General features: G+C 45.2%; 14 protein-coding genes and 1 non-coding gene across 15 annotated transcripts, besides 1 other annotated feature; 3 read left to right on the top strand and 12 right to left on the bottom strand.

The window, feature by feature from the left end:
* Nucleotides 1–84: 84 nt before the first annotated feature.
* Nucleotides 85–822, bottom strand: SLM4 (Slm4p; the record flags this gene model as incomplete). The annotated part of the gene is made up of 1 exon (XM_002552389.1): nucleotides 85–822. The coding sequence occupies one exon, from the start codon at nucleotides 820–822 to the stop codon at nucleotides 85–87; it is 738 nt and encodes a 245-aa protein (XP_002552435.1).
* A 79-nt stretch (nucleotides 823–901) lies between these two features.
* CDC34 (SCF E2 ubiquitin-protein ligase catalytic subunit CDC34) lies at nucleotides 902–1,729 on the bottom strand (the record flags this gene model as incomplete). Its single annotated transcript, XM_002552388.1, has 1 exon — nucleotides 902–1,729. The coding sequence occupies one exon, from the start codon at nucleotides 1,727–1,729 to the stop codon at nucleotides 902–904; it is 828 nt and encodes a 275-aa protein (XP_002552434.1).
* A 2,324-nt stretch (nucleotides 1,730–4,053) lies between these two features.
* On the top strand, nucleotides 4,054–5,763 carry AMD2 (putative amidase; the record flags this gene model as incomplete). The annotated part of the gene is made up of 1 exon (XM_002552387.1): nucleotides 4,054–5,763. The coding sequence occupies one exon, from the start codon at nucleotides 4,054–4,056 to the stop codon at nucleotides 5,761–5,763; it is 1,710 nt and encodes a 569-aa protein (XP_002552433.1).
* A 40-nt stretch (nucleotides 5,764–5,803) lies between these two features.
* Nucleotides 5,804–6,181, bottom strand: MLO1 (Mlo1p; the record flags this gene model as incomplete). The annotated part of the gene is made up of 1 exon (XM_002552386.1): nucleotides 5,804–6,181. The coding sequence occupies one exon, from the start codon at nucleotides 6,179–6,181 to the stop codon at nucleotides 5,804–5,806; it is 378 nt and encodes a 125-aa protein (XP_002552432.1).
* A 147-nt stretch (nucleotides 6,182–6,328) lies between these two features.
* On the bottom strand, nucleotides 6,329–7,447 carry KLTH0C04752g (uncharacterized protein; the record flags this gene model as incomplete). Its single annotated transcript, XM_002552385.1, has 1 exon — nucleotides 6,329–7,447. The coding sequence occupies one exon, from the start codon at nucleotides 7,445–7,447 to the stop codon at nucleotides 6,329–6,331; it is 1,119 nt and encodes a 372-aa protein (XP_002552431.1).
* Nucleotides 7,448–8,553: 1,106 nt separating this feature from the next.
* Nucleotides 8,554–9,228, top strand: GFD1 (Gfd1p; the record flags this gene model as incomplete). Its single annotated transcript, XM_002552384.1, has 1 exon — nucleotides 8,554–9,228. One exon carries the CDS (start codon nucleotides 8,554–8,556, stop codon nucleotides 9,226–9,228), a length of 675 nt encoding a protein of 224 aa, XP_002552430.1.
* A 39-nt stretch (nucleotides 9,229–9,267) lies between these two features.
* AIM39 (Aim39p) lies at nucleotides 9,268–10,230 on the bottom strand (the record flags this gene model as incomplete). Its single annotated transcript, XM_002552383.1, has 1 exon — nucleotides 9,268–10,230. The coding sequence occupies one exon, from the start codon at nucleotides 10,228–10,230 to the stop codon at nucleotides 9,268–9,270; it is 963 nt and encodes a 320-aa protein (XP_002552429.1).
* Nucleotides 10,231–10,814: 584 nt separating this feature from the next.
* Nucleotides 10,815–10,997, bottom strand: COX7 (cytochrome c oxidase subunit VII; the record flags this gene model as incomplete). The annotated part of the gene is made up of 1 exon (XM_002552382.1): nucleotides 10,815–10,997. The coding sequence occupies one exon, from the start codon at nucleotides 10,995–10,997 to the stop codon at nucleotides 10,815–10,817; it is 183 nt and encodes a 60-aa protein (XP_002552428.1).
* A 612-nt stretch (nucleotides 10,998–11,609) lies between these two features.
* PSH1 (ubiquitin-protein ligase PSH1) lies at nucleotides 11,610–12,530 on the bottom strand (the record flags this gene model as incomplete). The annotated part of the gene is made up of 1 exon (XM_002552381.1): nucleotides 11,610–12,530. The coding sequence occupies one exon, from the start codon at nucleotides 12,528–12,530 to the stop codon at nucleotides 11,610–11,612; it is 921 nt and encodes a 306-aa protein (XP_002552427.1).
* Nucleotides 12,531–13,035: 505 nt separating this feature from the next.
* On the bottom strand, nucleotides 13,036–15,363 carry PET111 (Pet111p; the record flags this gene model as incomplete). The annotated part of the gene is made up of 1 exon (XM_002552380.1): nucleotides 13,036–15,363. One exon carries the CDS (start codon nucleotides 15,361–15,363, stop codon nucleotides 13,036–13,038), a length of 2,328 nt encoding a protein of 775 aa, XP_002552426.1.
* A 441-nt stretch (nucleotides 15,364–15,804) lies between these two features.
* On the bottom strand, nucleotides 15,805–17,451 carry ROY1 (Roy1p; the record flags this gene model as incomplete). The annotated part of the gene is made up of 1 exon (XM_002552379.1): nucleotides 15,805–17,451. The coding sequence occupies one exon, from the start codon at nucleotides 17,449–17,451 to the stop codon at nucleotides 15,805–15,807; it is 1,647 nt and encodes a 548-aa protein (XP_002552425.1).
* A 138-nt stretch (nucleotides 17,452–17,589) lies between these two features.
* KLTH0C04598r lies at nucleotides 17,590–17,663 on the bottom strand. The gene has a single exon. It is a non-coding gene; the product is annotated as a tRNA-Asn (tRNA).
* A 59-nt stretch (nucleotides 17,664–17,722) lies between these two features.
* Nucleotides 17,723–17,983: a long terminal repeat.
* A 1,171-nt stretch (nucleotides 17,984–19,154) lies between these two features.
* Nucleotides 19,155–23,435, bottom strand: TRM732 (tRNA methylation protein TRM732; the record flags this gene model as incomplete). Its single annotated transcript, XM_002552378.1, has 1 exon — nucleotides 19,155–23,435. One exon carries the CDS (start codon nucleotides 23,433–23,435, stop codon nucleotides 19,155–19,157), a length of 4,281 nt encoding a protein of 1,426 aa, XP_002552424.1.
* A 174-nt stretch (nucleotides 23,436–23,609) lies between these two features.
* Nucleotides 23,610–24,677, top strand: KLTH0C04532g (KLTH0C04532p; the record flags this gene model as incomplete). The annotated part of the gene is made up of 1 exon (XM_002552377.1): nucleotides 23,610–24,677. One exon carries the CDS (start codon nucleotides 23,610–23,612, stop codon nucleotides 24,675–24,677), a length of 1,068 nt encoding a protein of 355 aa, XP_002552423.1.
* Nucleotides 24,678–24,853: 176 nt separating this feature from the next.
* On the bottom strand, nucleotides 24,854–25,315 carry TIF11 (translation initiation complex factor eIF1A; the record flags this gene model as incomplete). Its single annotated transcript, XM_002552376.1, has 1 exon — nucleotides 24,854–25,315. The coding sequence occupies one exon, from the start codon at nucleotides 25,313–25,315 to the stop codon at nucleotides 24,854–24,856; it is 462 nt and encodes a 153-aa protein (XP_002552422.1).
* Between the last annotated feature and the right edge of the window lie 24 nt (nucleotides 25,316–25,339).

Genomic DNA, 25,339 nt, shown 5'->3' with positions numbered 1-25,339 from the left:
GCATGCAGAGGCGCACGCTCAGTCCACAGGACCGAATAGATGCTGAACGCAACATACGCCCCGGCCCCCGTCTCTAGTCCGCTATCAGTCCAGCTTGTACCCATACATGCTGGAAAACGCTCGCAAGGCCGCCTTCATCTTCTTTACCAGTAAGCCGTAAGGGTAATCACTGCTGGCGATGAACAGTAAAAGCAGGTCGCTTCTAGGTATCTGTGCGACGCAAGCGTGAAGGTCTTCCAGCTCATAGGTGTACACACGCGTAACCTCGCCGTCCTCGGCCTCGCACTGGTAGCAGCTATGTGTCGCTTGAGCGCTGGGGTCTTGCTGGTCTTCGTTCCACTTGTCCCTGACAAGCAGTGCCATCATCTTGAGGTTGTTGCTAGAGTTGTTATAGGTCGTAGGGGCGGTATCGCTGTTGGCATACGAAATAATGCTTCCGTTGGTGCACGACACCAAGAGCGAGGAAAAAAGCGGCTCATGTTCCGCAACCACGGTCTGTACCGGGGAGAGCGTGAGCTCTAGCAGGTGGTGGATGTTCTTGCCATGGAGCATAATGATGGTGCTCGGTGCGTGTGGTTCGTGGAGCAGCACAACTGAGCCCAGTAAGTTGAACGTTTCCCATATTAGATAGAGCATTACACAGGTGATCGCGAGACTCACTACAAACGATGTGGAAGGGAAGAGAGAACAGTTAGAGAACAGAATGCAAGCGCGCAGCGCAAGACAGAAGCCAGGTGTGCAGCGCGCGGGGCCGTGTGTGGCCTTTTGAAGGAGCCGTGGGAGGCTCCGCAACGCTATGAGTTCGCCGGACCAGGAACCCATGGAATTCGACAGTTTTTCCGGTTTATGAGCCGCGGGTTCCTGCAGTTGATGCAACTTGAGATATGACAGAGGAGCGGGACTACTTCTCGAGCTTCAACTCTCCGTCTTCGAGGTCATCGCTCTCGTCTTCGGCTTTGTTGGGCTGCTTGCGGTCCATAACGCTGTCGTTATCGACGCTGACGTCGTCATCGTCGTCGTTCTCGTTTTCGCTATCGTCGAACTGGATATCGTTGTCCTCCTGCTCTTCGTTGTGGTCGTAGCCGTAGATGTCGGCGTCGTCCTCGTCGTCGCTGTCGTACCAGAAGTTGTCGCCGAGATCGCGGGTCTCCTCGGGCTCGGCCTGTCGCTGCGCAACGTAAGCGGTACGTGACGTCGGCATGACAAATCCTTCCGGTATGTCCTGTTTCGAGCGCTCGACTTCAAGCTGCACGCGCTGCTTGTACTGTTCAATATTCTTGCGGTAGTCCACCGCTGCGTCGACGTTAGCCGGCGAGGAGATGTTGGGGTCTTCGAGAAGCGACACAATAGAGATCAGCACGCTCTCGACCGTCTGCACAGGAGACCACGTTTCGGAGTCCGGCTCCTCCGAGGTTGGGTCCCCGCTGGTGTGCAAGATCGAAATGCACAAACGCCCGTCGCGGTACACGTTGGGGTGGTATATGGCGGGTGTGAACCGGAACGTGGGCGGCGAGAAGGGGAAGTCCTCTGGAAACCGCATCTGCGCCTTGAAGTACCCGCCGTGGTAGATGGAGTCTTCGTTCAGCACCATTACGCCGATGTTCCACAGAAAGATGTTGGAATCATCGTCCAGCTCTATGTGGAAGGAGGGAATCGCTTTCTTGGCATCGGTCAGTTCGCGGTACTGCCTGAGAAGCAGGCTGGCGGCCGTATTCTTGCGGTTGCTCATACAGAAGATGTGCTAGGAGAGCTTACACCGACAGATTGTGCGGCAACAAGAACTAGAAGGGTGAACGAATTTGTAATTTTTCTAGCGACAGGCCACTTGGGATATCATTGTGTACGATAAAACCCACCCATGCGGTTGTTACAATGGCTCATTGAACAGCCGGAAGCGCTGCCGTGTCCAGAGGATATTGGCGGTAGCAGAGCTCTTTGCTAGCCTTAAAACTAACGTGTCAGGGAAGCCACCTAAATTCAGCAGGTGGGAGGCAACCTGCTCTGTATATTGTTTCGTGTTCTGTGATTCTGGCACTCGGGCCGACGTGCTAGCCCGTTTTATCCTCCCACATGAAAAGCTGCAAGCCGATATGTCATCAGCCAGAGCTACTAGCGATTGAAGCGTAAAAGGAGAACAGGACTTCCGAGCGCAAGTATCGGTTAACAACACGGTTGAGCGCCATTTTTCACCACTATACATGGAAGTGGACGGGGAACACGTTACAGGAGACTCTGCTTGCTGCACTCGTATGCAGCGGGCTTGCACGGTTCCAACCGCGCCTGTGGGAGCAGGTCGCGTGGCTCACGAGCTCAACTATTTGCGTGGGGAGTGATAGCACGTGATCTGTGTATCTACGCTTGCACTCCTGACAACCTCTGTTTCCGTGGAGACGTGAAGCCAGCCGCAGCGTCTGAAGGTGTGCGCTCTTCACGTGAGAGGGCGACTTGCAGGAGCTACTGGGAGCTACTAGATGCTACTCGATGCTACTCGGTGCTACTCGGTACTACTAGGTTCTCCTGCGAACTGGCAAACGGGGCCCTCTGGGTCATAACCTTCGTCTTCTCGTGCGGCAAGCGTCGTAGGAACGCCTCTAGCGCAAGAGTCGCAGGGTGCGAAGTCATTCGAGCGCCTTCTTCTACGAAGTCAGATTGACTGCAAGCGGCTGCGCATAGTTTCGGCACAGGGAGGGTCTCCGCATAGGCTTTAACATGTTAAAACAGGGACGCTCGCTTGCCTTCTAGTCGAAGTCGTGCATGTAATCTGGAATGTACTGGCCTCAAAAAATCGCAGCACTCTGCACAGTTTTCTTGGGGGGTGCTGCCTAGCGGGGGCGAGGTAGGCAATTTCTATGATCGAAGCCTTCCCAGGCTAACCTAAACGCGCGCCAAAGATGGAAGCCTCGTGCAAGAACGGTGAAACTTCAAATTTTCGCTGGGTCTTTCGGGTGTTAGTGCTAGACCCCAGTTTCTGGCTGCTCCCTCAAGACTGGCATGGCCTTATATCTGGTCAGATGCAGAAATTGACAGTCATGTGCCCGGCATGTTATCGCGGACTTTCGCCCGGTTTTGAGCTATTCTTCCCCTGGAGCCGGCCGTGTGGGTGGAATTTCAAACCGTGAGTCGCCGGCAAAACCCTTCGCCGCCGCCTTGCGTCCATTAGAAAATACCCGTGCCGTGGCCGGCGACGCGTGTTGCAACCACTCCGAAGAGTCCATGCAGTAGAGCCTGAAAGAAATTGTGTTTCGCCCCGTGACCACGGTGCCCACCTCGAGGCCACAGTCTTGAAAACATTCAAGCGCGACCTCGCGCCTCCACAAACTTGCTTTGGAACGTTAAAGATAGAAAACGGTGCTCGCAGCTCACAACCCTGTAAGGGGGCCCGGACTTCCTGTCCCGCCTGACATATCGTAGCTGTCTCGAGCATGGGCTTTACCGAAGATCCTGACTGTTGGAATACTTCGCGTCGGCCAGAGCCCAACAAGCGCTCTTCCCAACATTATAAAAACCGCTATATGTACGGAGAGCCACGGGTAGAGTAGCGTGCATTGCCCGTTCTCGTTTAGCAGGATTCCGTACTCGAAGAGCCGAGCTACTGAAATCAATTATACTCATAGTCTTACACGGATTATTAGAATTCAAAAAATTAGATAAGGGCTGAGATAAGACTGGTAAACACTACTGGGTCAAGAATCTTGGGACTTCTCCAAGATAGGCATCCCGTAAGAAAAAACCACAGGCACGGCCATTATAGCGCGTCCTACGCCCTTTTTTTGCAAGCTTAGTTTTTCAGAACCGCGTTTGGAAAGCGATTAAGCGCAAGCAGTCCTAATCTGCTTATCTGCCATTTCGTCGCTTAAGAGAGGCTTATCTTTCCCGATCTCGATTTGGTTAAACAACCGCGACGTTACTCGCCCCCATGGCTATAAATGTGGTCGGTGACCGGCTAGTGCGAATATTCTTCTTGAGCCTCCTCACAGTGTTCCTCATATTAGGCCAATTTCTCGTGCTGTTTGGAACGCGAAAGCACTTGCCAAAACACTCCAACTCATCGTAATGACTCAACAAAAGTTTCCCGCGCAAGACGCGGCCAAGTTTAGCAAGTACGAGCCGCTCATCGAAGAGTACAAGAAGGAAGCTGTTGCTCAAATGCAGCAATTCGACCCTGCTTTCTATGAGAAGTGTGTTGCCACCATTCCATCGGAAAATGAGCTAGACACTGAGCCTATTGATGCCCGGCAGTTCCTGAGCTTCCTTACCAACGAGGAGGCAAGCATCGTCAACGATCTAACGATCTCGGACCTGACACGCAAGCAGCTAGATGGCGAACTCACGGCAACCGTAATCACAAAAGCATTCATCAAGGCTGCGATTATCGCACAGCTCGCTACAAACTGCGTGATGCAATTCTTGATTCCGGAAGCGTTAGCAAGAGCGCAAGAACTAGATGACTATCTTAAGGAGAACAAGAAGCTCGTTGGACCTTTACACGGTGTAGTCGTGTCGCTAAAAGAGCACATGAACTTCAAGGGCAAGGTAACGAACGCTTCTTACGTCGCATACCTAGAAAACATTCCTGACAACGAGGCTGTCTCTATCACCATTTTGCGTAAATTAGGAGCTGTTTTCCACACCAGAACCGCTCAGCCACAAGGAATTATGCACCTGGACACCTGGAATAACATAACTGGGCGGACCAGAAATCCACTTTCAACACGCCTGTCTCCTGGCGGTTCTTCTGGTGGTGAATCCGCGATAGTTGCTATGCATGGGTCAGTTATTGGGCATGGTAGCGACATCGGCGGTAGTGTCCGCGCCCCTGCAGCTTTCACTGATATCTTCGGTCTGAGACCCACCACAAAGAGAATCTCTCTGCTAAACGGCCTATCTAGTGGGAAAGGTCAGGAATCGATTGTTGCTGTCCAAGGCCCACTGGCAAGATCTATTGATGAACTAGACGCCTACATGCGCGCATACATCAATGAGGGTCAACCCTGGACTTACGACCCCAACTGTATCCCAATTGCTTGGCGTGAGCCCAGCTTGCCCCCAAAGATCAAAATTGGTGTGCTTTACGATGACAACTTGGTGACCCCTTTCCCAGCAGTTACCAGAGCCATTAGCGAAACGGTTGCTAAGCTTTCCAAAAATCCAGCTTTCGAAATCGTCAACTTGAAACCTGACTGGTTCTCTGAAGAAGAGATGCTTGATATTTACACAGCAAACTTGAAGCTTTACACGTGTGACGGTAACGAAATCCAGCTCTCTATGTGGACACCAAGCGGAGAACCCCTATTGCCCCTGACGGAGCACTACATGAAGTTTGGTGGGGGAAAGAAGCTTTCTATATATGAAAACAGAATGCTGAATGCACAAAGAGATGCTTTGAAACTTCAAATGCAACAAAAGTACTTCTCTGAATTGGACTTCATTCTGTCCCCTACTTACAACGGCCCCTCTGAGATTCCTGGAGAATCTTTGTACTGGGGCTACACCTCATTCTGGAACTTATTGGACTATCCAAATGTCACGTTCCCTGTTGATGTTGCTCATGATAAGGAGAAGGATGCCGGCATTCCAGAGCTAAGAAAGAATGAATATGAAAAGATGGTATGGTACAAGGAAAATGGTGATGTCAGATACGACCCTGAGTCGTACATTGGTGGGCCTGTTGCTTTACAGCTCACTGGTAAGCGGTTCTGCGACGAAGACGTAGTGGCTGCTACTAAGCAAATCATATCTGCGCTAGGGGTCGAGAGACGCTAGGCTTGCATTCTTGATTGACCTTTTTTAACCCCGCTTTTCTTCAATGATCGCCCTCCTTCCCAACCAAGAGATCGTAGAAACTTTCATGCCCGAATCGACCAGTCTGTTTGATATCATTTCGCTGTGCTGCACTTTTCTCCCCTGAATATAAGCTTTCCTTAGACTTTTTACATAGGCCCCAAATGTCATCATAAAATATTCCAAAAACCGTGGGAGCATCCGCGTGGTCCTCCATCCCGAGGGCTAAACCCTTTAACGACACATTAGTCTTTGAACCTGGGTATTGCTTTCTGTAGTTCTCGACAAAGCCTTTTATGAATTGCTGCCTTTGAGAGGTTTCAAGGTCAACCCACTTTTTGTATGCAAACGTACTTTGACGGCGGCTTAGCGTAGCGAAAGGTGCCTGAAACCGAAACATCCGATACAATGCTGATGTAGCCTGAAATCTAATAATATGTATGTCCCTTGAATTTAGTCTCTATATAGATGATTCTCATAACTGAATCACCAGTGACGAGACTGTTTATAGCCTCTAAGATCAAAACTGTAAATCAGCACTGATGCATCATTTAATGTCATCTTCGTCATCATGTATTTCGAAATCCTCCATCTGTATCACTTGGCTTTCCTGGTCAGTGGTAGCAGTAGCTATGAACTCTGACTTCGGTTTACACTTTACAACCCAAATCGCAGACCCCAAGATAACAATGATACCACACCAAGACCACAGCCCAGGCAGGTGGTGCCATATAAAGACGTCCCAGAAGATCGCATAAATGATTTGGGAATAAGACATGATTGCTCCTCTGCCAGCACGCTCCCTTTGGATACCCATAGTCAACAACAGCTGCATAAAGAACCCAGAGAATCCTATTAGCGTGAATAGAAACCATTGTTTAGAAGTCTGCGGAATTTGAAAACCCATTGAAGGTATGACGCATATACCAACCAAGGATACGCAACACGCTATGAGTGCAAAATATGATACGCTCATTATTGCGTGCGCCCTTTGGCCGATATATCTTATGATGATATAGACGTTCGAGGCTCCAATAACACCAACCAGTGCAACTATTGTGGCAACAAGGCGGGCATGCGGGTCGCGAGACTCTGCAGTTCCGCCCGAGTCGTCCGTGGCGGAACTTCCGAACAGGAACGAAGGCCGAACTATCAGTATCACGCCCATGAGAGACACCAAAGCGCCCGTAGCTTCCACTTTGGAATAGCGCTCTCGCAAAATCGCCCACGCCAATAAGCCCGTGAATGATGGACCCAGGAATGTTATTATCGTTGCGTCTGGGACTGACAGATACATCAGCGAATAGTACATCCCAAAGACTCCAAAAAATCCCGTGCAGCCCCTCAGGATCAGCCATTTACGCATATCAGGGGGGCCCCAGGGAACATGATCGATGCGATCGCGGTTGTAGAGCATGTAAATCAGGGTACCAATATACGTGATGAACATGCGAACCACCAATATCTGCAAGGGTGTGATCGGCTCTTCTAACTCCGGATCTGTTTCCAGTAACTTAGTGGAAACAACCATAACGCTGTTGAACAAGTTCGATATTAGCAGGTAGAGTAACCCTATATTCGGCTTGAGGTACTCGCTTGAAAGCCGTTGAAGCCGGCTGTCATTGCTCTTGTTCCCTGCTGTTTCACTTCTCGGTACTTCGGTCATTAGTGGTTATAAAACTCGCGAATAGCTACTGACGTTGTAAGCTAATTGTTAAAATCGTGATGTGCCGAAGGTCTGATAGCACCCGTGCAAATGAGGGACTTGGATGAGTCTGCGTCACGTGCCTGTTTTTAAGAAGACTTACGTCAGAACAAGAATTTGCCAAGTATCAAACAAATATTTTCCATAAATTTCGCGCAGTAGCGCAGTTTTGAGACTACATGCTGAGAAGGCCCAATAGACCGTATGCCATGTATTTTGTGCTGACAAGTTTTTCGCTCAAAACATCCCTCTTGCTTGATGGCCAGGTTTTTCTAATGACTTGTCTGTGAGTACATACCATTGCTGATTATGTATTTATCTCACGTGAGTACGGTACCCGCAGCCAGTGGCAACTGATGGGGCAGGGACGGCGAGAAGCTTGGGATTGTCATGTAAGCGCCAACTTATGTGAGCATCGAAGAGCTATATGAATCGCAGCAAAGCTTTATCGTGATTGGGTTTTCAAAAGTTAGCTTAGCTATTTCCAGTTCATACTTACAATGAATGATGGGTTTCGAAGTTTGCTTTTACCAATTCGAGCGTTCTCCAAAGCTTAGGCCAAGTCCGATGTGAGATGCTAGCTCAAAGCGAAGATTCCGTTAAATCCGCAAGTTTATGAAGCAACAAATAATGCTCATGTGCCGGAAAAAGCGCTCCTGGTTTGAACAGTTATGGAGCGACTAACGGGACTGAGTTCTACTCATTCAATTCGTTTTAGTCCTTCTAGCGTTGTTTTGCCTAGACTAAAATTTACTAGCAGGTTCGAAGCAAAAAGATAAGTTTCATGCGTTGCGGCGGCAACGCTCTCGACATGAAAACCTACAGCTTTGACAACCTGAGGTTACTGTGCTTTTGTGTGTTGTACCATTGGCACGGACACCATCAGGTGCCCATCACGTGAGTTGGCTATTGGACATGATATTTCTAATTAGTTGACATTAGAACAACTCTTGTATTAGAAATATCCGCTCCAGCCATCTCTGGGATTGGTTCTGCGGAAAGTACTCTCTCCGGCGGGCTCGAAGCGCGATATTTTGCGGTGATTTACGCGCTACTAGGGGCTCATTATGTCTTTGAACTCTTCGATCTGGGCCAGCCCATCGACAGACTCAGAAGATAGAAGTGCGCTCGACTCTAAAACAAATGGCTTGGGATCCAGCATGTGGGCAAGCGCAAGCGTGTCTAGCACTCAGAGGAAGTCCAGGAGAAAGTCTTCAAGTTGCAACCGCAAGAAGGAGCCTTCAAGGACTAACAAACAAGAAAAGCCTTCGAAGCCCTCGACAGGCAACGCCCTAGCCGCTAGGCTTGGCATGTTGGATTTGAATAAACCACTAGACTCGCCTCAGAAGCAAGAAGGTCCAAAGAAAAATAGAAGAGCTAGCCCACCGCAGGAGAAAAAGAGCTCTAATTCACTGGCCGCAAGGCTAGGCATGGTTGAAGACAGTGAATCGAGCGGTGATTCTGATTCCGAAGATGTTACCAGGCCGTCCACTAGCGACAAAAAAAGCATCTTCGATCGGATAAAACCTAAAAGAGAAACTAAGAATGACTCAAGCTTGGAACGCGGTTCGGGCGCTGGTAAGCAAGCGGCAAAGCATGGTTCGAAGATGGAGCTGCTGAAGCAAAAAGTTGAGGAGCAAAAGAGGATTAAAGAAACCAATCAGCACAAATCCCAGCAAACAGAGCTTCTCAAAGACTTTTTAAATGATGACGCGAGCTTCAACTGGGAGGACGAGCTTTGAACTTTGTAGTTATTTACAGACGCATTCAGGTGCTACCCATTACTCCTTAGTTTCGTGATAAAGTACGTATCGTACTAGCTTGTCGTTCTCTTTCCTCAGCAAATCCACTTGCTGAAGTTTCAAATCGATGTGACAAGTGCCTCTAAAAATAATCAGATCTTCATTTCCCAGTTTCATTTCGCCCAAAAAGCATATGTGCATTGTGCGAGGACCGTCGCTGTGGTGCGGAGGGCGACCGTACTTGAAGTCGCCGCAATCCTTCTCGGGTTTGATAACCTGAATCAGGTCTGACGAATCTATTCCCACGCGACCTAGCACCTGGTCAGCGAAACTTCTAAAATTGACAGAACGGTTTGTTATGCGCCACTTGCAAAGAGGTGGGACGTTGTGCCACGTATGCTCATCCTTGGGGCTATCTATAGGTGCGATAAGGATGCCAGCAATACATGGGTCTACATCTTGGCGCCAAACGGAAAACTGGCGGCTTTCGAGTGATATTCCTTGAGACTTGTGTAGAGGAACACCGTATTGTTCTTTGATCATCGGGTGCATTGAGAGCTTTTCAAGAAGTTTGTATTCGGCAAGGTGTTTTATTTCGTCCACATTTATGTGCTTAAGCTCATTGCTGCTGAAGTTTCGAGCCTTTGGCACAGGATATGCTGGAATAAATGAATGCTCATGTAGGTACAGGACCTTGTAGCCAATTGTGTAGCCAAAAATTGTTGCGAACAGGGCGGCTGCGAGAGCACTTGATACTTGCTTTCCACGACGGCGCCTCTGGTTTTTGATGGAAGCTTCGATGCTTTTGGCGATTGCCTCCTCTTCAATCAGGTTGTCTCGACTAGGGTTGGTGAAAAAGTGCTTGGAATCTACTATCTCGTTATTTGATGGATCTGTAAAGACGTGCTTGGGGTCGGGAATCTTTTGACTCAGCAAACGTCGGTGACTCAAGGAATAAAGGAGGGAAGCAAGGTTTCTTTGACGCCAGGACCTTGTTAACATACTGATGTTTCTTGTTTTTGTAGTTAAGACAGACCTACCAGTCGGAACGATTAAATCATTCGCCCTTAAATACGAACTCGAGTTAACTTTGAAAACACTCTACCAACAAGCGAACCAAAATAAAGGAACTGCGTAGATATATCACAGCCACAGGGCAAGCTACTCAATCAGTTGGACCATGATTCTGTTGAACGCAATTTAAATAATTTTTTAACCTAAATGATACAGATGTATTCGATAAGTTGGAATGCCCAACTCCGGCCATTTGGAGGAAGCTGAAGTCGGTCTTATTGCTCAGCAAGGGAAAAGTTCACTGCTCAAGTACCCAGCATGCAACAAAGAGAGCTATAGTGAACATGGATGTAGCCCTCTTGCACCAGCTGACTGGCGCAAAAACACAGAACTTCAACCCATAGTTTGGCACCCAACTGAGTTCCCCGGCGTCCAATGAAGAAACTGCGTGATGACGATAGTGATGATGGACATGTCTGAATAATAACAAATAATAGAAAGCAGAATAGTAGATTTAAAAAAATACACCAAAATGTGACCGGTACACGGTAGTACGTCTGCAGGTGTCTATCTTAATTTCTCTTGTCCTTGATACCTCTGATTGTGTTTGGAATGTATAGGAAAGGACCCACGACAGCAACGGTGAACAAGGCCCAGAATGGGTACATGTAGAAGGCCGATCTGGGGTGTCTCCACCACAAAGGTTTTTGGGAAGATTGGAATAGTTTCTGTAGCTCAATGATTCTGTTAGCCATGGCTTATGGTATCAGGTTTTGGTGAATGCAATGAAGTGAGTTCGCTAGGAAGGAGATATCGTTCGGTCCTTAATACCAAAAATTTTTTTAACGTGGTAACCAAGTTTGGACCAATCATATTGCGGGTTGTTGATAGCTTTTTGTACGAAGAAGGACCCAAGACCAGCGCTAACTTAGCGGGAACATGCTTCTGTGATTGACCGATATCACGAAGCTTGGTCCCAATGATAGCTAACGTGAACGCCTTCCTGATCCTCAGCTGTCCCTTTAGGTACCAAGTTTGTTATTTGGGAGGGAGGGTTCAAAACCGGCGTCCATAAAATGGAGACAAAATATCTTGTTCATCTCCTCAATATGTGACGCGATCGATTCTGTAAAGTGCTAAAGCCCCAGGCCATTTAACAGGGATTGGGGATTTTAGAAAATTAAAGTTAAGTCAATGTATTGGTATTGCGCCCTTCTGCTAGTATGGTGCTATCTTGAGAGGACAATAAGTAAGCATCTACACCGCTTTGACCATTGTATTGCAACTTACGCACCCGCGGCCTTGACAAATCTCTGCCCCACAAGATTTTAACACCTCAATTAGGCACATACAGGACCGTTTCATATTTAATCGTCCTCATCACTGTCCAAAACCACTTGAATCCGTCTTTTCCTTTTCTTGTGGCCGTCCTCGCTATCATTATCAAGGCTGTCGCCACTAACAAACCCATCTATATCGTGATGCTCGTAAAAGTCGCTATCGTGATCGCTGCCGTCAAGCTCCACCTGCTCTGGCTCCTCTTGTTCGCCGCCAATTTCATCTTCTTCTTCCTCGTTCACTATAAATGAATCTAGGTCAGAGTCTTCAGCGTCTTCGGATTCCATAGCACCTTCTGAATTCATAAGGTCTTCGGAGCCGTGCTGCGACCCATCGAAACGACGCCTAGATCGGCCAAGTTGCGCATGCCCTGAGATATTGGCAAGCGTGCCATTTCGGCGCTCGAAATTACTTTCGTCACTTTCAGAGTCACTCTCACTATGCTCATCAGCACCTTGCTCATCCCGCACCCCTAGCGCGCGGTTTGCTCCGTACTGGATGCGCTCAATTTCATCCTCTGAATACTCATCGCTTGGGAATTCTTCTTCTTCAACAGCCCTATTTCTCATCCGCGCACTGCAATGAGGACACACGTCACCTTCCACTTCCCAGTGACAGTTGCTGCAACGTGCAACACCGTCATCGTCATCAACTATTGCCATCGCGGTGTTGTTAAAGACATTTTTGAACAGCCTGCCCGAAAAGTTATCGTCTCTATACTGATCAACGCTTTCTGCTCGCGTGCCATCAGTTTGCAAGCTGCTGATAGCATAATTATCAACCACATAGTTCAAAAGGTTTTGCAGTGCGACATTGAGAGCAGGCGGTTCCTTCAGCGGGCTGCGGCACTGCGGGCACGTCAATTCATTGGCATTGTTGCTAACTAACCAATTTGATATGCACTCATAACAGTAATTGTGTCCACAGCTAGTCATAACAGGGACATACATGTAGTCGTGGCATATGGTGCAAATGGTTGCATCTAGGAGTTTAAACGCCACGCTCCTCAGATCATCGGCAGACTAGAGAAAGCCGTTAGTTCATGAGTCAAACGTAGTGGAGCAAAAAAACTTACTATTTTGAGGACCGTTTGATGCAGAGTTCCGTCCATTATTGGCAAGTGTCAAAAAGGTTTTGACTGTATCGATTGTTCAATACTTCTTCATTAATGTTCGTCATCGCCCGGGCCAATCTTTCAACATTCGACATGTTCGTAGTAAGGTATCTTTTTGAAGTGTCAGTAAAATACAGATGCGCTGAAATTAATGTTATTTTCATTTAAAGTGTCACTATTTACAATGATATGGACGGGTCACAGGCCCCCCTTGCCTAATCCCGACTGATGATTTTTGGCGCAAGTTCTTTCTCGCGCATGCATGAAATAAAAAAATGAAGGCGACTGGTGCATAGTAAAATGTGAGCTCGAATGCTCCATAAATTAATTCTCCACAAACCTTAAGCTTCGCTCTGAACATCAGAAAGATGGTTTTCTTTCTTTTTCTTCAAGTCCTGCTCGATCCACCGCTGCAAAAAGCTGGATACCATTTTCATATCATTGAGGCCCTGAAACTTGAAATTAACGTAACGTGCCAGCATGCTATCGATCTCGGAGTGTATCTCAAACAAGGTGGCTGAATTATGGGCCGTCAAACCTTGGTTTCTCTCAAAGTATTTCATGTACCCCTTGCAAGATCGTATAGTATCTGGTGTTATTAACCATGCACTGTCATTCGCGTTCCAGTCCTTTAAAACTGAAAGGAATTTGCCTGGGTCACGGGCCCTCGTGTAAACTTTAAGAGCATTGGAGTAATAAATATACCAATCTCTTTTGTTTGAAGAATTAATTAGTTTTTTACCTTTTTCCAAAAGGTGGCTTGCATTCCGAGCATCCCGTAAAACAAGGAACAATGAGGAGAGCTGCATATAGTTTTGAAAGTTTAGACGCCCGCTATGTTGGTTTTCAAAGTCTTTTATTTTCGTGGCAGCTACCAGAGCTGCCTGCTGTTTTCCTGCCGGTGTGGAAGCATTTGTTCTAATCGACTTAGTTGCCTCTAAAGCGTTGTGCTTTAGCCATAAGATGTCAATTTTGAGCGGAATTTCACGATAGGTCTCGCGCATTATCTGGTCCACTAACTTTGCTGAATCGATATAATCTGGCATGAGTAGCTTCAACAAGGAATAAAAGACCGTGAAATCAGGCCTTACGCCACGTTGGAGTTCGTTCAAAATCAGGCTACGAATTGCTGATGCATCGCCATCTGCTAGGCTAGTTTGGATTGCGTTGGCAAACTCCGGGCCTAGTCGACAGCACAGTGATGACAATGTTTGTGTTGGAGATTTCTGAAGGCCATGATTCGAAGAAAAATTTTTCAGCTTTCTAAGTGTGGTATACTCAAGCCACTCATGCTCTCGAATAAGCTCCTCTTTGTTTAAAAGAAGCTGTATGTCGTTCGTAAATTCTCGAGAAAGCATGGGGTAGTTTTGCAACGCACAGTTCCACAATTGTTCAATGTAAATCTGTCCAAAACGGCAGTCAGCCTTAGGCAAGACAGCGTCATTCAGATACTGGACAAGTGACTTGAGTAAGCCATTCTTAACAAAATAGCGGCACACATGCTTGTGAAATTCATCGTTCAGGTTAACAAAACTATCCTCTTGGGCCTTGACTGTTGCAAGCTTGATGAGAGAGAAATCATTTTTAGCAACCCCCAACTTAAGGACTTCAATGTAGACCTTGGACCGCTTTTCGTTACTCATTTTTGAAGAAATTTCATCCATTCTGTGGCCAATCTTAACATGATCAGTCAACATCCTGGCTGCCACTTCATGGTGGAGGAGACAAAGATCGAACTCAGTGCTTCCCTCATATTTTGTTTTTATAACCCCTGAATGTGAAAGTAGTTTTGCAATGCCTTCTTCATCTCCGAGCTTGAGTAAAAGTCTGTGGAACAATGCGAGCGTCTTGTGAAAGGGATATGTTTTGGGACTAGAAGAGTTTTCAAGCCACAAGGAAATCACTCGCTCCATTGTGGCTAGATCAGATGTCTTGAATATTTCAAAGGCAAACGCATGCAAAGTATTAGGCGTCATAGGAAAGGTCTCGGGATTTTTTAATATCTGAACGTAAAATTCCTTGGCTAATGTTAAGTTGTTGTTTTTGACAAATGTAATGAGCCCCATGTCGATGACCTCTGGGCTCACAGGACGAAATTTGAGGCATTCGGAAAAAAGGTTTTCGCATAAAGTGAAGTTCTGTAGGCGGTACTCTGCAGCGAACACTGCTTGTACAAACTCATTGTAGGCACGTGAAGATCGGTCCACAACTCCAGAAGACAGCCAGTTCCTATGTGTTTTGTAGATCGAGTCAATCTCTTGGAACTTGTGAGACTTCTGAAGCGATGAAGCGATATTAGATAGCGTTGACATAGAGAATGTTTTAAGTGGTGAACTTCCTCTCGTGGATTGGGCAATAGCACGCGCTGATGGTTCCTTGGCTCTTTCTTGGTGGTCAGGGAACACACTACCGTTTTTCAGACTCGTTTCAGTGGCCCTATCAATTTGTGTGCTAAGTTGAATTTCTTTGTCGAAACTGCATTCAGAAGCGCTTTCAGGTGAGGATTCATGGAGAACGCTCTTGGCCCACTCTCTAAGAACATCTTTACTTCTGTCGTTTTGAGGGGGGTTGTATCGTCGCAGAAATATTCCTCTCTGTATGCAGCTTTCCCTCAGTCGAAACGGTCGCAGAAACTGAAGAAATCCATGGGGTGATTTTACTGAGGACATGCTACCAGAGAATCATGAACCGGTTTCATAGATATGAACAGTTGAGCTGTATGCTATTTTCGTGATGCAGAATGTCAGGATAGTGTGCGGCCCTTCTTAAAGTTATTAACTTTCTGATTGGATTTCTATAGAACCGTGAGAGATGGTGACAAATCTTCTTGGCTAGGTTTCAAAGTCGTTCAATGCTAGCGAGAGGCTCGATGTTGAACCAGGTGGGAAGACCCAAGATCTCGGTGCACTATGAGCAGTATTGATTTACTTGCTGCTCTCGGTGAGAGTTTTTCATTTTCTCAAAAAATTTGGTAAAGTGATAAGGGCGACATCATTCAGGACTCAAACACATATGCATATTGTATTTATATATATATAACAACATATTTATGTCGAGTCACTGGGCTTTTTCAGCCAATAGCAGCGAGCCGTAGTATTCTCTAGTCATTATTAATCGTAAATAGACTTGTACTTCCCTTGCTCATCTACCGAATAGTAGACGCCAGACAAAACACAAGTCCGCATATTTGGCATAAACTTAACCAAATGATCCATGTAGGTATTGAAAAAGTGCGAGACACACTTAGTGAGGGCCATAAAGACAGATTCGTCAAAGAAGCAATCAAAATTCTTGAAGTGCTGAAGGCTCTCATAACCATGAAGATCCCAAACATGTGACACGGGGCATGTGGCAAGCGTCTTTAAATCCCAATCAGTCTCCGTAATGAAGCGGCGTGAAAGCGCGTCTCCAGTGTATGCAAAAAAGACAGTGGGTATAACATCTTTGAAAGAACCATCAGGGAAAGAGTAGTATTGATGATTCATGATGTATTGATCAATGACCGGTAGAACCTTAGCGCAAAAGCTGCATTCGCAGCCATTCCACAACAAGTCGCAAACTAAAATCTCATAAGCTGAAAGAGATTTAAGGAAAGTTGGGCCAACAAGAGTTTGCAAGTTTGTTAGTATGGGTAGTACATTATCATATAAGGTCCTTCTCCGGATGTAGTTTCCTTCAACAGAGTCGACAGTAATGCCGTTAAGTGGAGGATTGTGGCGAACTGTGAGGTTTTTGAGGCGCTCAGAAACTTTAGGTATGTGTAGAATGAACCTGTTAATCGTCAAGTCCCATTCCTCTTCCGTATTGTGGTCACCCTGAGTGACAAAGTTCTTCTCAATAAGGCCAAGACTTCTCACACTCACCAGCTCTGGCGCCATGTCCATAAGAAAGTCATTGAAGCAGGTGCAATCAGAGGCTTCACAAGACCCCTCAAGCTCAAGGCTCTCTATTTTTTTCAAATCGAAAACATCCTTCAGAAAGATGGTGGTAAGTTCACGCATAGTTTTATTATAGTCGTGAATACCGTGAACGTGATTGAACTTCAAAGAAGTTACATGGCCTAGCCTCATACCCTCTTTATGAAAGTACTGGAACAGACGTAAACTAGAATGCTCAAGGTCATCCACAGTGAGTTCCACAACGGTGTCGGAGAGGCTTTTTTTCACATCGTCGGATAAGCAACGAGGCTTGAAGTCGGGATGCGTCAGCGATATCTCAAGGGACTTGATGCGAGGCAGCGATCGCAGTTTACCAAGGTCCCCAATATTGACAACCCGACACTTTCTGAGATGCGTGAGTTCTAAAATCTTGGAATAATTATGTTCAAACAACGCACTATCCCTGATGTCGAGAACTTCAACTTGATCCAGTTCCAGCAACCTGTCAATGAGCGCTTGTAAGACAGGCAACCCTGACTCACGATCATAAAAAACATCCTCTTGGATTACTAACTCCTTCACGAGTGCAAGATGCGAGCTCTCTGTCAAACGCTTTATGCGGTCATATAAAAAGATGTCGTTTTGGTCAGGCGTTTTCTTCGTCGACCTGTACCCTGAGACGTAGTTAGCGCTGCAATCCAAAAACCACTCATCAGACCTCATCACCGGCTCTTTTGATATAACAATTCTGCCATAAAGATTTTGAAGGGATACCTTTGACAACTTTTTGCTGGTCTGTGCTAATATCAAGAGATCATTCTGATTGAGAAATTCCATAACTGCGGGCCAAAGGCCATCATGCATTTCCCGGGAAGTCATTGCCGACTAGGCCTGAATCATGACTTTAAGCAAGCAAACACTTTCAATGCTTGAAACGTATATAAAACCGAGATGCCCTTCGTTTAATAACGAGGTCAAAAACTCAACAAAAAAAAATTAAAGACACCTCGAAAAAATCGACCTCGGTGAGGATTGAACTCACGATCTTGCGATTAACAGTCGCACGCCTTAACCAGCTTGGCCACGAAGTCTTTGATGGGAACGTCGGTGATTCAGACTCTATATGTAACCGAATATGTGTTGAATCATGTGTCATAAAACAATAATGGTACAAGGATATTCTGAGACAACGAAGGAACAACATCAGAGATAATGAGGAACACTAGAGATAATGAGGCTTGCTCTAGGTCTCCAGATCTATAACTATAAGTACTACTGCATCCAAGGCTCAGTATGAGATTAAGTAGAAGAAAGGAAGAAGGATTCTCGGATAGAAGAACAATCGCGACTGTATAGAGGCTATTAACCGCCAACTTCATCATAATCCAGAAGCTCATAATAACCTACGACATCATGTCAATGATCACTGAGAAAAGGTGCAGAGATATAAAAAAATGTGGGTCTGTACTTGGCTAAACTGGAGGTGGGGAATAGATTGAAGAAGTTGAACAAAAAGCTAACTACCTGCGTTCCACGCTATTTCGTGAACTTTTTGTGATAGTGAAACTATTTGACTTATAACACATTGCCCTTTAATGGAGCTTTCGTGAAGGCAATAACGGGTTGAGATACAACAGCAGCTCCGAAAGAGCTTTTCTTCTCATCATAGGAGTGCAGTTATGTTTTATTGGCAGTTTCAACTCTATTAACTCTAATTGTTTTCTGGATTTGCTGCTGGAACAGAATTTTATATGCTGAATTTTGATGAAACCTGCAATTCTGGGCATTTGCGGTTTAATCACTCGAACTCTTCTCTAGTCTGCACCTGTAGGATTAATCAAAAGCTTACTATGTGTACTTCAGTTTTTTTATATTTTGATAGTTCTTAAATTTAATGATCTTATTAATTTGTTGCATATTAAGACAGAAGTCCTTCTTCGACCGCACAATTTTTAAGATACCAGTAGATCAAACCAAACACAATTGCTAAGTTATTGCCAATAAGCATTCTACGCAAGTTTACTAGTAAAGGCAAGACAACATGCACTATATGTTACGCTAGTGACTTACAGTCAGTCAGACTCAATGGCTCGAATCAAGCACCAGGATTTTGTTTTCCGTTTGCTGATGTAGCCGCCAGCTTACTTAGTGCATGCTTCGGTTCCTCTATAAATTGTCTTGGCGGCTACCTGTACCAAATTAGAAACCTAAATAACTTAAGTTATCACGAAAAGATGGCATACGCGCCAAGCAAATCTAGAAGAATATTGCCACTCTTTAACGATCCACGCCGTTAATCAGTGCTCCATCTGTCTTCAATGATAAACGACACCCACACTAACTGAACAAACGAAAACAGACTATGAAAAAATGGATAAGAGGCTGACGTCAGGAGTAATACCAAAGAGCCAGCAAGAACTCCTCATTAAAGCTATTCAGTCGTGACGAGAAGCGGTTAAATCCATTCGGTATATTATTCTGCATCCAACACTTTCGTCAAAAATCACTTCTAGTGAATCTTCTGAACTCCTCCTTGGTAGAAGCACGGTCACATTTTGAATAGGCAGCTAGTTTTTTTAAAATTAGACTAATGAAGTTATTTCAAAAATAAGCGGGTTGCAGTTGACCGCTATTAAAAGCTTGTCCAATTTTTGGAGTCCCTCAACGCCAAATTCAATGGCAATTTTCCTGGCCAAAACTATCTGTGTGAATATCCTGAAGTCTGAGCCCCAACCTAGCGGCGCGTCACTTATCCCCACGTCACTGATTTGAGCAATCAACTCATCAAGTAGCGTCGAAATGTATGCCTGTACGCTGCTGCTCTCTTTGAAGAAACACTTCAACACACCAATAAACCTTGACGCCTCCTCAATTGTGTTTCTGAATTGGTTTTCTGGCTCGACTTCAAATAGATCTTCCTTGCCGGCTCCCACATATTTTTGAAAAGAAATGGTTCCAACATCTCTCTGCAGAGCTTCCAGAATGACAGTGTCGAAACCGTTTGGCAATTGTGGATAACTTTCCATCGTGTCAAAAAAAAGATCTGCAGTGACGGCAGAAGTTGTCGACTGTCTAAAACCTTTCAACCCCAAAACACATTGATTGATAAAGCTTGCTGATAACATCCGCAACTCTTGGTCGTCATCGTAAAGAAAACGACTAATGAGAAACGATGCACGAATGTCGGAATTCCGCTTCGAGAAATTTATCAAGGATTTTAACGCTGACTTTCTCAGTTCGAAGGGTGATTGATCTCTCGAAAAATGTTTCACGTAATAGTCATACTGAGAGTTGTTTTTATCAACAAAGAAACCGAGATACTCAAGGGCCACCGCTCGCAGCTCATCGTTTCTAGCACTTATTACCAACTTCATCAATGCTGACGTGTCAACCTCCTTCTCAAGTACTATCAACGACCTCAATACAGAGAGCTTGACATAGTCCCAAGCATTATCCTCAAAAAGGATTTCCAAAAGTCTATCAGCGATTGCATTAGTTTTGACATGTGCTGCTTTATCATTAGTGCAGATATACTGGGCAGCTGCAATCTGGACTTTGAAATATGGTGAATATAAGCCGAGCAATAACACATCCTGTAAGTTGTCTTCGTTTTCATGGCGAAGAAGGAACAGAAGCAGCGAACGCAGACATAGCTGTCGAGTTCCATCCACTGAGTAACTGGTATTGAGCTTAACGAAATGCTCACCTAATTTGGGCAACCAGGACGAAACACATGTTTTGGATATCGAACCACTTGAATATAATAGCTCCACTAGTCCAACGTATGCATTAGCAGTCACGAAACAGTTGTTTGAAGTTATGGCTCTCGATATTCCCCTTTCAACAAGTTGCGAAAGCTCATCAGGAAGACTGCAACTGTTTGAGCTTTCCATTGTGATTTTGATTAGCTCGGATACAGCAAGAATGCAGCCATGCATCATATTTTGATTAGTGCTCGCAAGCGTGAGCTTCTTCAAAAGTAGCTTTGCAAGATCAATAGTGTTATCTGACATCGAAGGTAGCGTGCGAGCGGCCAGCTGCCGCAGAGTCCAATTATGGGATCCCAGACATTTAATTACAAGACTCTCAAACTCTTTAAGTCCCTCAAAGCCAGGTGTTTGCTTCAGTCGCGATAGGATTGTCATAACAAGAAAGATAGAGACAATCTGTGAATCCATGCCTGACGAAAGTGAAGAACCTTCTGCAGTATCCTGATAGCAAAGAGAATTTTTCACTGAGCTTTTAAATTGATCGAGAAGGATCTCCCTAATACCGCTGAAGCGAGAGAAGAAAAGACGTGCACTAACGCTTTTTCCCGCTTTACCAAACAGCCTATTTTGTAAAGCTGAGAATAGCATATATGAACAATTTCGGATAGACCACAATGGGGAAGTGAAGGACTGAAGGCAGAGGACCAATGACGGGTAAACATAGGGCGAACAAGCGGCTGACAAAGAAGATTCGACAAAGAGAGCTTTAATACAGTTGAACGCGTTGACCTGGGGCAGATCAACTTGCTCCTCGTGCTCAGACACTGGTAAGCTTGCTATCGAGAATAGCTTATCAAATGTTACCTTCAACAAGGGCCTGTTTTTATTGTCTTCAGCGCCAAGAATACTTGTTATAATATGGGGCAGCCCGCCGGATCGACGTGTAATAAACTGTGTTTTTGTCTCTAGCCTATTCAAAATTTCTTCCAGCCACACTTGCAACTGCTGTGGGATGTCAGTGTTGGAACGCCGACAGCAAGCCGCAAAGCTGGGAATCAAAGACTGAAAGGCGCCGCTGTGTCGAATTGTTGACATTTGAGCGAGCATGAGTTCACCGCAAGCAGTAAGCTGCTTGATCGTTAAACCTGGAAGGCGAATAAGAGCAGCGAGCAGACCCGCGGACTCTTTAATTGACCTAAATGCGTAACTAATCACGAGGGGATCTGAAACCTCACAGATGTCATGTTGTGTTTGTGTATTTTTTTCAAAAGGATCATCGCACAGGGCAAACTCAACTACTTTCCAATTGTTGTTCATCAACGAAATGCACTCATCTATTATGCTTCTCAGCGTTACAGTTTCAGGTATCGCATCAGATTTTTGAAGGATGTAACTCAAAGCCAAAAAGTACCCGCTAATAGGCGTCTTTATAGCTTCCTTAAAAGAGGCGCCTGACTTGATGATTTTTTTTTGCAACTCTTTTACAAGGACATAAACCAATGTTGACTTATCATCCGATATTTCAACTAGAAATTCAATAAGCTTGGCACCTCCATCGCAGTTCTTGTATGACTTTAAGAGCTCCCAGGACTTTCTAGATACAGCCTCAAGATTTTCTGTACCGGTTGGTGTCTTCGAATAGGCAAACATTGTCAATAATTGCAAACAGTTTTCGCGAATGTCATTGTAATTGTCAGTTAGATTATCTATTAGCAGCCTTTGTAATGTTTCATCCTCTGAGAGTTTACACGAAAATGGAAAAGGCGTTCTCAGCCTTGGATCGAGGTAAGGTTGCCCAATCGAGGGGTCAATGCTAGAAGAGGCTAATGTCTTGAGGATCTTGGTAGACAAAATTTTTCGTTGGTATTGAGAGCCAGGCAACAACTGTGTTTTCAAGAAGCCTGTAAGCCACTGAAGAAAATCAATAGCATCATCAATCTGCTGCAACTTTTGGGCTTGTTCATCTGGAAACTTGTTTTTAGCATGTAAGCTGATAAAGTCTCTATTAAGAGAATACGAAGAGTCTCTGACCCTATCAATAAAATGCTTCAAGACGCTGTGAAAAGCATTTCTCGTCCTGACTTCGATATCAACAAAGAAAACGTGTATATTCCGTTTGATAACGTCATATATGTATGGCGCAATCACCTTAGACTTCTTTGCAGAAAAAGTCAAAAGTTCAAAAGCAGAAAGCTTGTAAGCATCTTGTTGTAAGAGTTCCTCAACAAACTTGAGTGATACAAGTTTGTCGCCATCAAACGGTTCTTCCTCTATCGAAAGTTCCTGACCTATTTTTAACAAAGGAATGAGCGCTGGAGCCTCAGACTCGAAATTTCTATTAACAAACTGCCCAAATATGTTGTTGGATAGACTTTTGAAAATAGGCACAAGTATGCAAATTTCAATTCTCTTGCTTATCCTAGGATCTTGAAAGTAACGCAATGTTGGTCCTTCCCAAAGTAGAAACCATTCCTCAAGGTCTTCTCTTCTTTTGCACTTTCGGTAATGCCCTTCATACACGTTGAGGAGAACACTAGTGACGCATTTGCCGATGGGCGTTGCCAAAGACTCTGTCCACATTAGGCCCAGAGAGTCTGCCACGAAATTAGGCTTGCTTTGTAGCACCTTATACATGCTTGTTTCAGAGGCGAAAACATCAAGAAGGTAATAAAGCACCCGCATGGAAGCAGGTATATCTAAAACCTGCGACAGCCATCCGTCTAAGGTTTCTTGAAATACGGCTGTGCTATGCACTAGCTTCATCAACTGCAAAAGCTTTGTGAATAAGTCACTTAAGGAATTTGCTAAAGCAGCACCGCCTTCATTCCAATAATCAATCACATAGTGGAAGAGAAAAGTACAATTTTCGATAGTTAAGATATCGGTTCGCAACTTTTGTAGGAAGGGAGAACATCCTTGTTGATCCTGCTCCATTTCTAAAAGTTGGCGGGACCTCAAGAACCAAATACTGATGCTATCTGTTAAGACGAGCCTTTCAGAGTCATTGATGGCATTCTCGTTGCGCAGAGCGGTTATCACTGAGATGAAACATGAACACAGCTTTTCAGATATAGTTGTGTCGTTCTTCACCTGTTGGGGTTTAAGTCCGATTAGAAACTGCTTGATAGCTTTGCACCCGTCCTCATTGGACATTTCTTGCAGCTTGCCGGTCTTTTTAAATAAATAATAGTAGCGACGTCTGCCATGTTAAAATTTTGACATCGGCCATCTTTCAATCTCAAAACAAAACAACAAGCTTTGAAGCCCAACTCAAACAAAGCCTTGAGATAGGTGATTCTAACCAATTATCCTTTCAGAAACGACGAGATGGAGGATAAATACATAGGACTCGTACTAGCCATCACCTCTTCTTTGGCCATAGGAAGTTCTTTCATTTTGACAAAAATGGGCCTAAACGCTGCTTCCGAGAGAAACAACAACGAAGGGGCTGGCTATGAGTATTTGAAAAATCCAATTTGGTGGGGAGGGATGGCCACGATGGCTGTTGGTGAGGTAGCTAACTTCGCGGCATATACCTTCGCGCCTGCAATTATGGTTACTCCGCTAGGTGCGCTATCTGTAATTATCGGTGCAGTCTTGGCGGCGATATTTCTCAAGGAAGAGCTTGGAACTCTAGGAAAGTTGGGGTGTGCCATATGTCTCCTTGGTTCCGTGATCATTATATTGCATGCTCCATCTGACAAAGACATTGAAACTGTCGATGAAATCTTGGGTTACGCCATGCAGCCTGCATTTGTACTCTATGCTTTGCTGGTGACTGCATTTGCAGTTTTTATGATTTCTAGAGTGGTTCCCGTCTATGGAACGAAAAACCCCATGGTTTACATATCTATATGCTCCACGGTGGGATCTATTTCGGTGATGGCAATCAAGGCATTTGGAATTGCTTTGAAGTTGACTTTAAGCGGCAATAATCAATTCACGCATCTTTCTACCTACGTCTTCATAATCGTTGTGGTTGTATGCATTATGACACAAATGAATTATTTCAACAAGGCGCTGGATCAATTTGATACATCTATTGTGAACCCTCTTTACTATGTGACATTTACGACTGCGACTCTTACCGCTTCCTTCATTTTGTTCCGTAACTTTGATGAAAGCAACACAAAGGACTCCGCGTCATTAATATGCGGGTTTCTCATTATCTTTTCTGGTGTTTACCTTTTGAATTTGGCTAGAAAGAAGAACCACAGTAGACTATTCAGCCATCAGCAGGATGTAGAAAACATTCCTCTGGACAACAATATTGGAGGGTTTGTGAGAAAATCTTTTCAAGGTACGCACCACCGCGTGGCCTCACAGACGTACCAGAGTGAAGAAATGGTGCACTTGACTGGCGAAGACGAAGACGTTGAACGGTTTCGTGTCTAAGCAATAGACCATGCATGAAATAATGCCTGCGCGGAGCGCTTGGCGCTACAGCCATAGATTGGAGAACAATCAGGATAAAATTACTGATATATAGTAAATTTATATAATGGTACATAGGACGGGACCCAGAGGATGCGCATGCTGATGAAAAAACGAGGAAAACGTCTAAAACAAAATTAAATATCGTCAATGTCGAGCTCGTCGTCATCCTCGTCGTCATCGTCGTCATCGGCGTTTCCGAACTCAAAGTTGACGTCTTCATCAGACTCGAAGCCGAAGTTGTCAGTCTCGTTAATCTTGGCGTTTTCTGGCAGTTCGCCCTGGTTTTTCAAGGTCCTTGCCTCGTCGAGATTGTACTTGTGTACCACGTCACACTGGTCATCCTGGAAGTCTCTGAGAGACACTAGAATGATGTCACCTTGACCCATCCACACTCTCTTTCTGAGTTTACCTCTGATGTGCGCCATTCTCTTGTTGCCGTCAAAACAGGAGGCCTCCACTCTACCGTTACCCAACATCTTGGTGATCTGGGCGTATTCTTGTCCTTCATCCTTGTAGATCAACTCACGCTTTGGACCATCGGAGTCGTTCTTTCCTCTTCTACCTTTCTTACCACCCTTGGTGTTCTTTTTACCCATCTTCTAAGTGATTTATGAGTGTTC

This window comes from Lachancea thermotolerans (genome assembly GCF_000142805.1).
Source record: "Lachancea thermotolerans CBS 6340 chromosome C complete sequence".
NCBI lineage: Eukaryota > Fungi > Ascomycota > Saccharomycetes > Saccharomycetales > Saccharomycetaceae > Lachancea > Lachancea thermotolerans.
The sequence above is the reverse complement of the archived record's forward strand: the minus strand, read 5'-3'. Positions and strand labels throughout refer to the sequence as shown.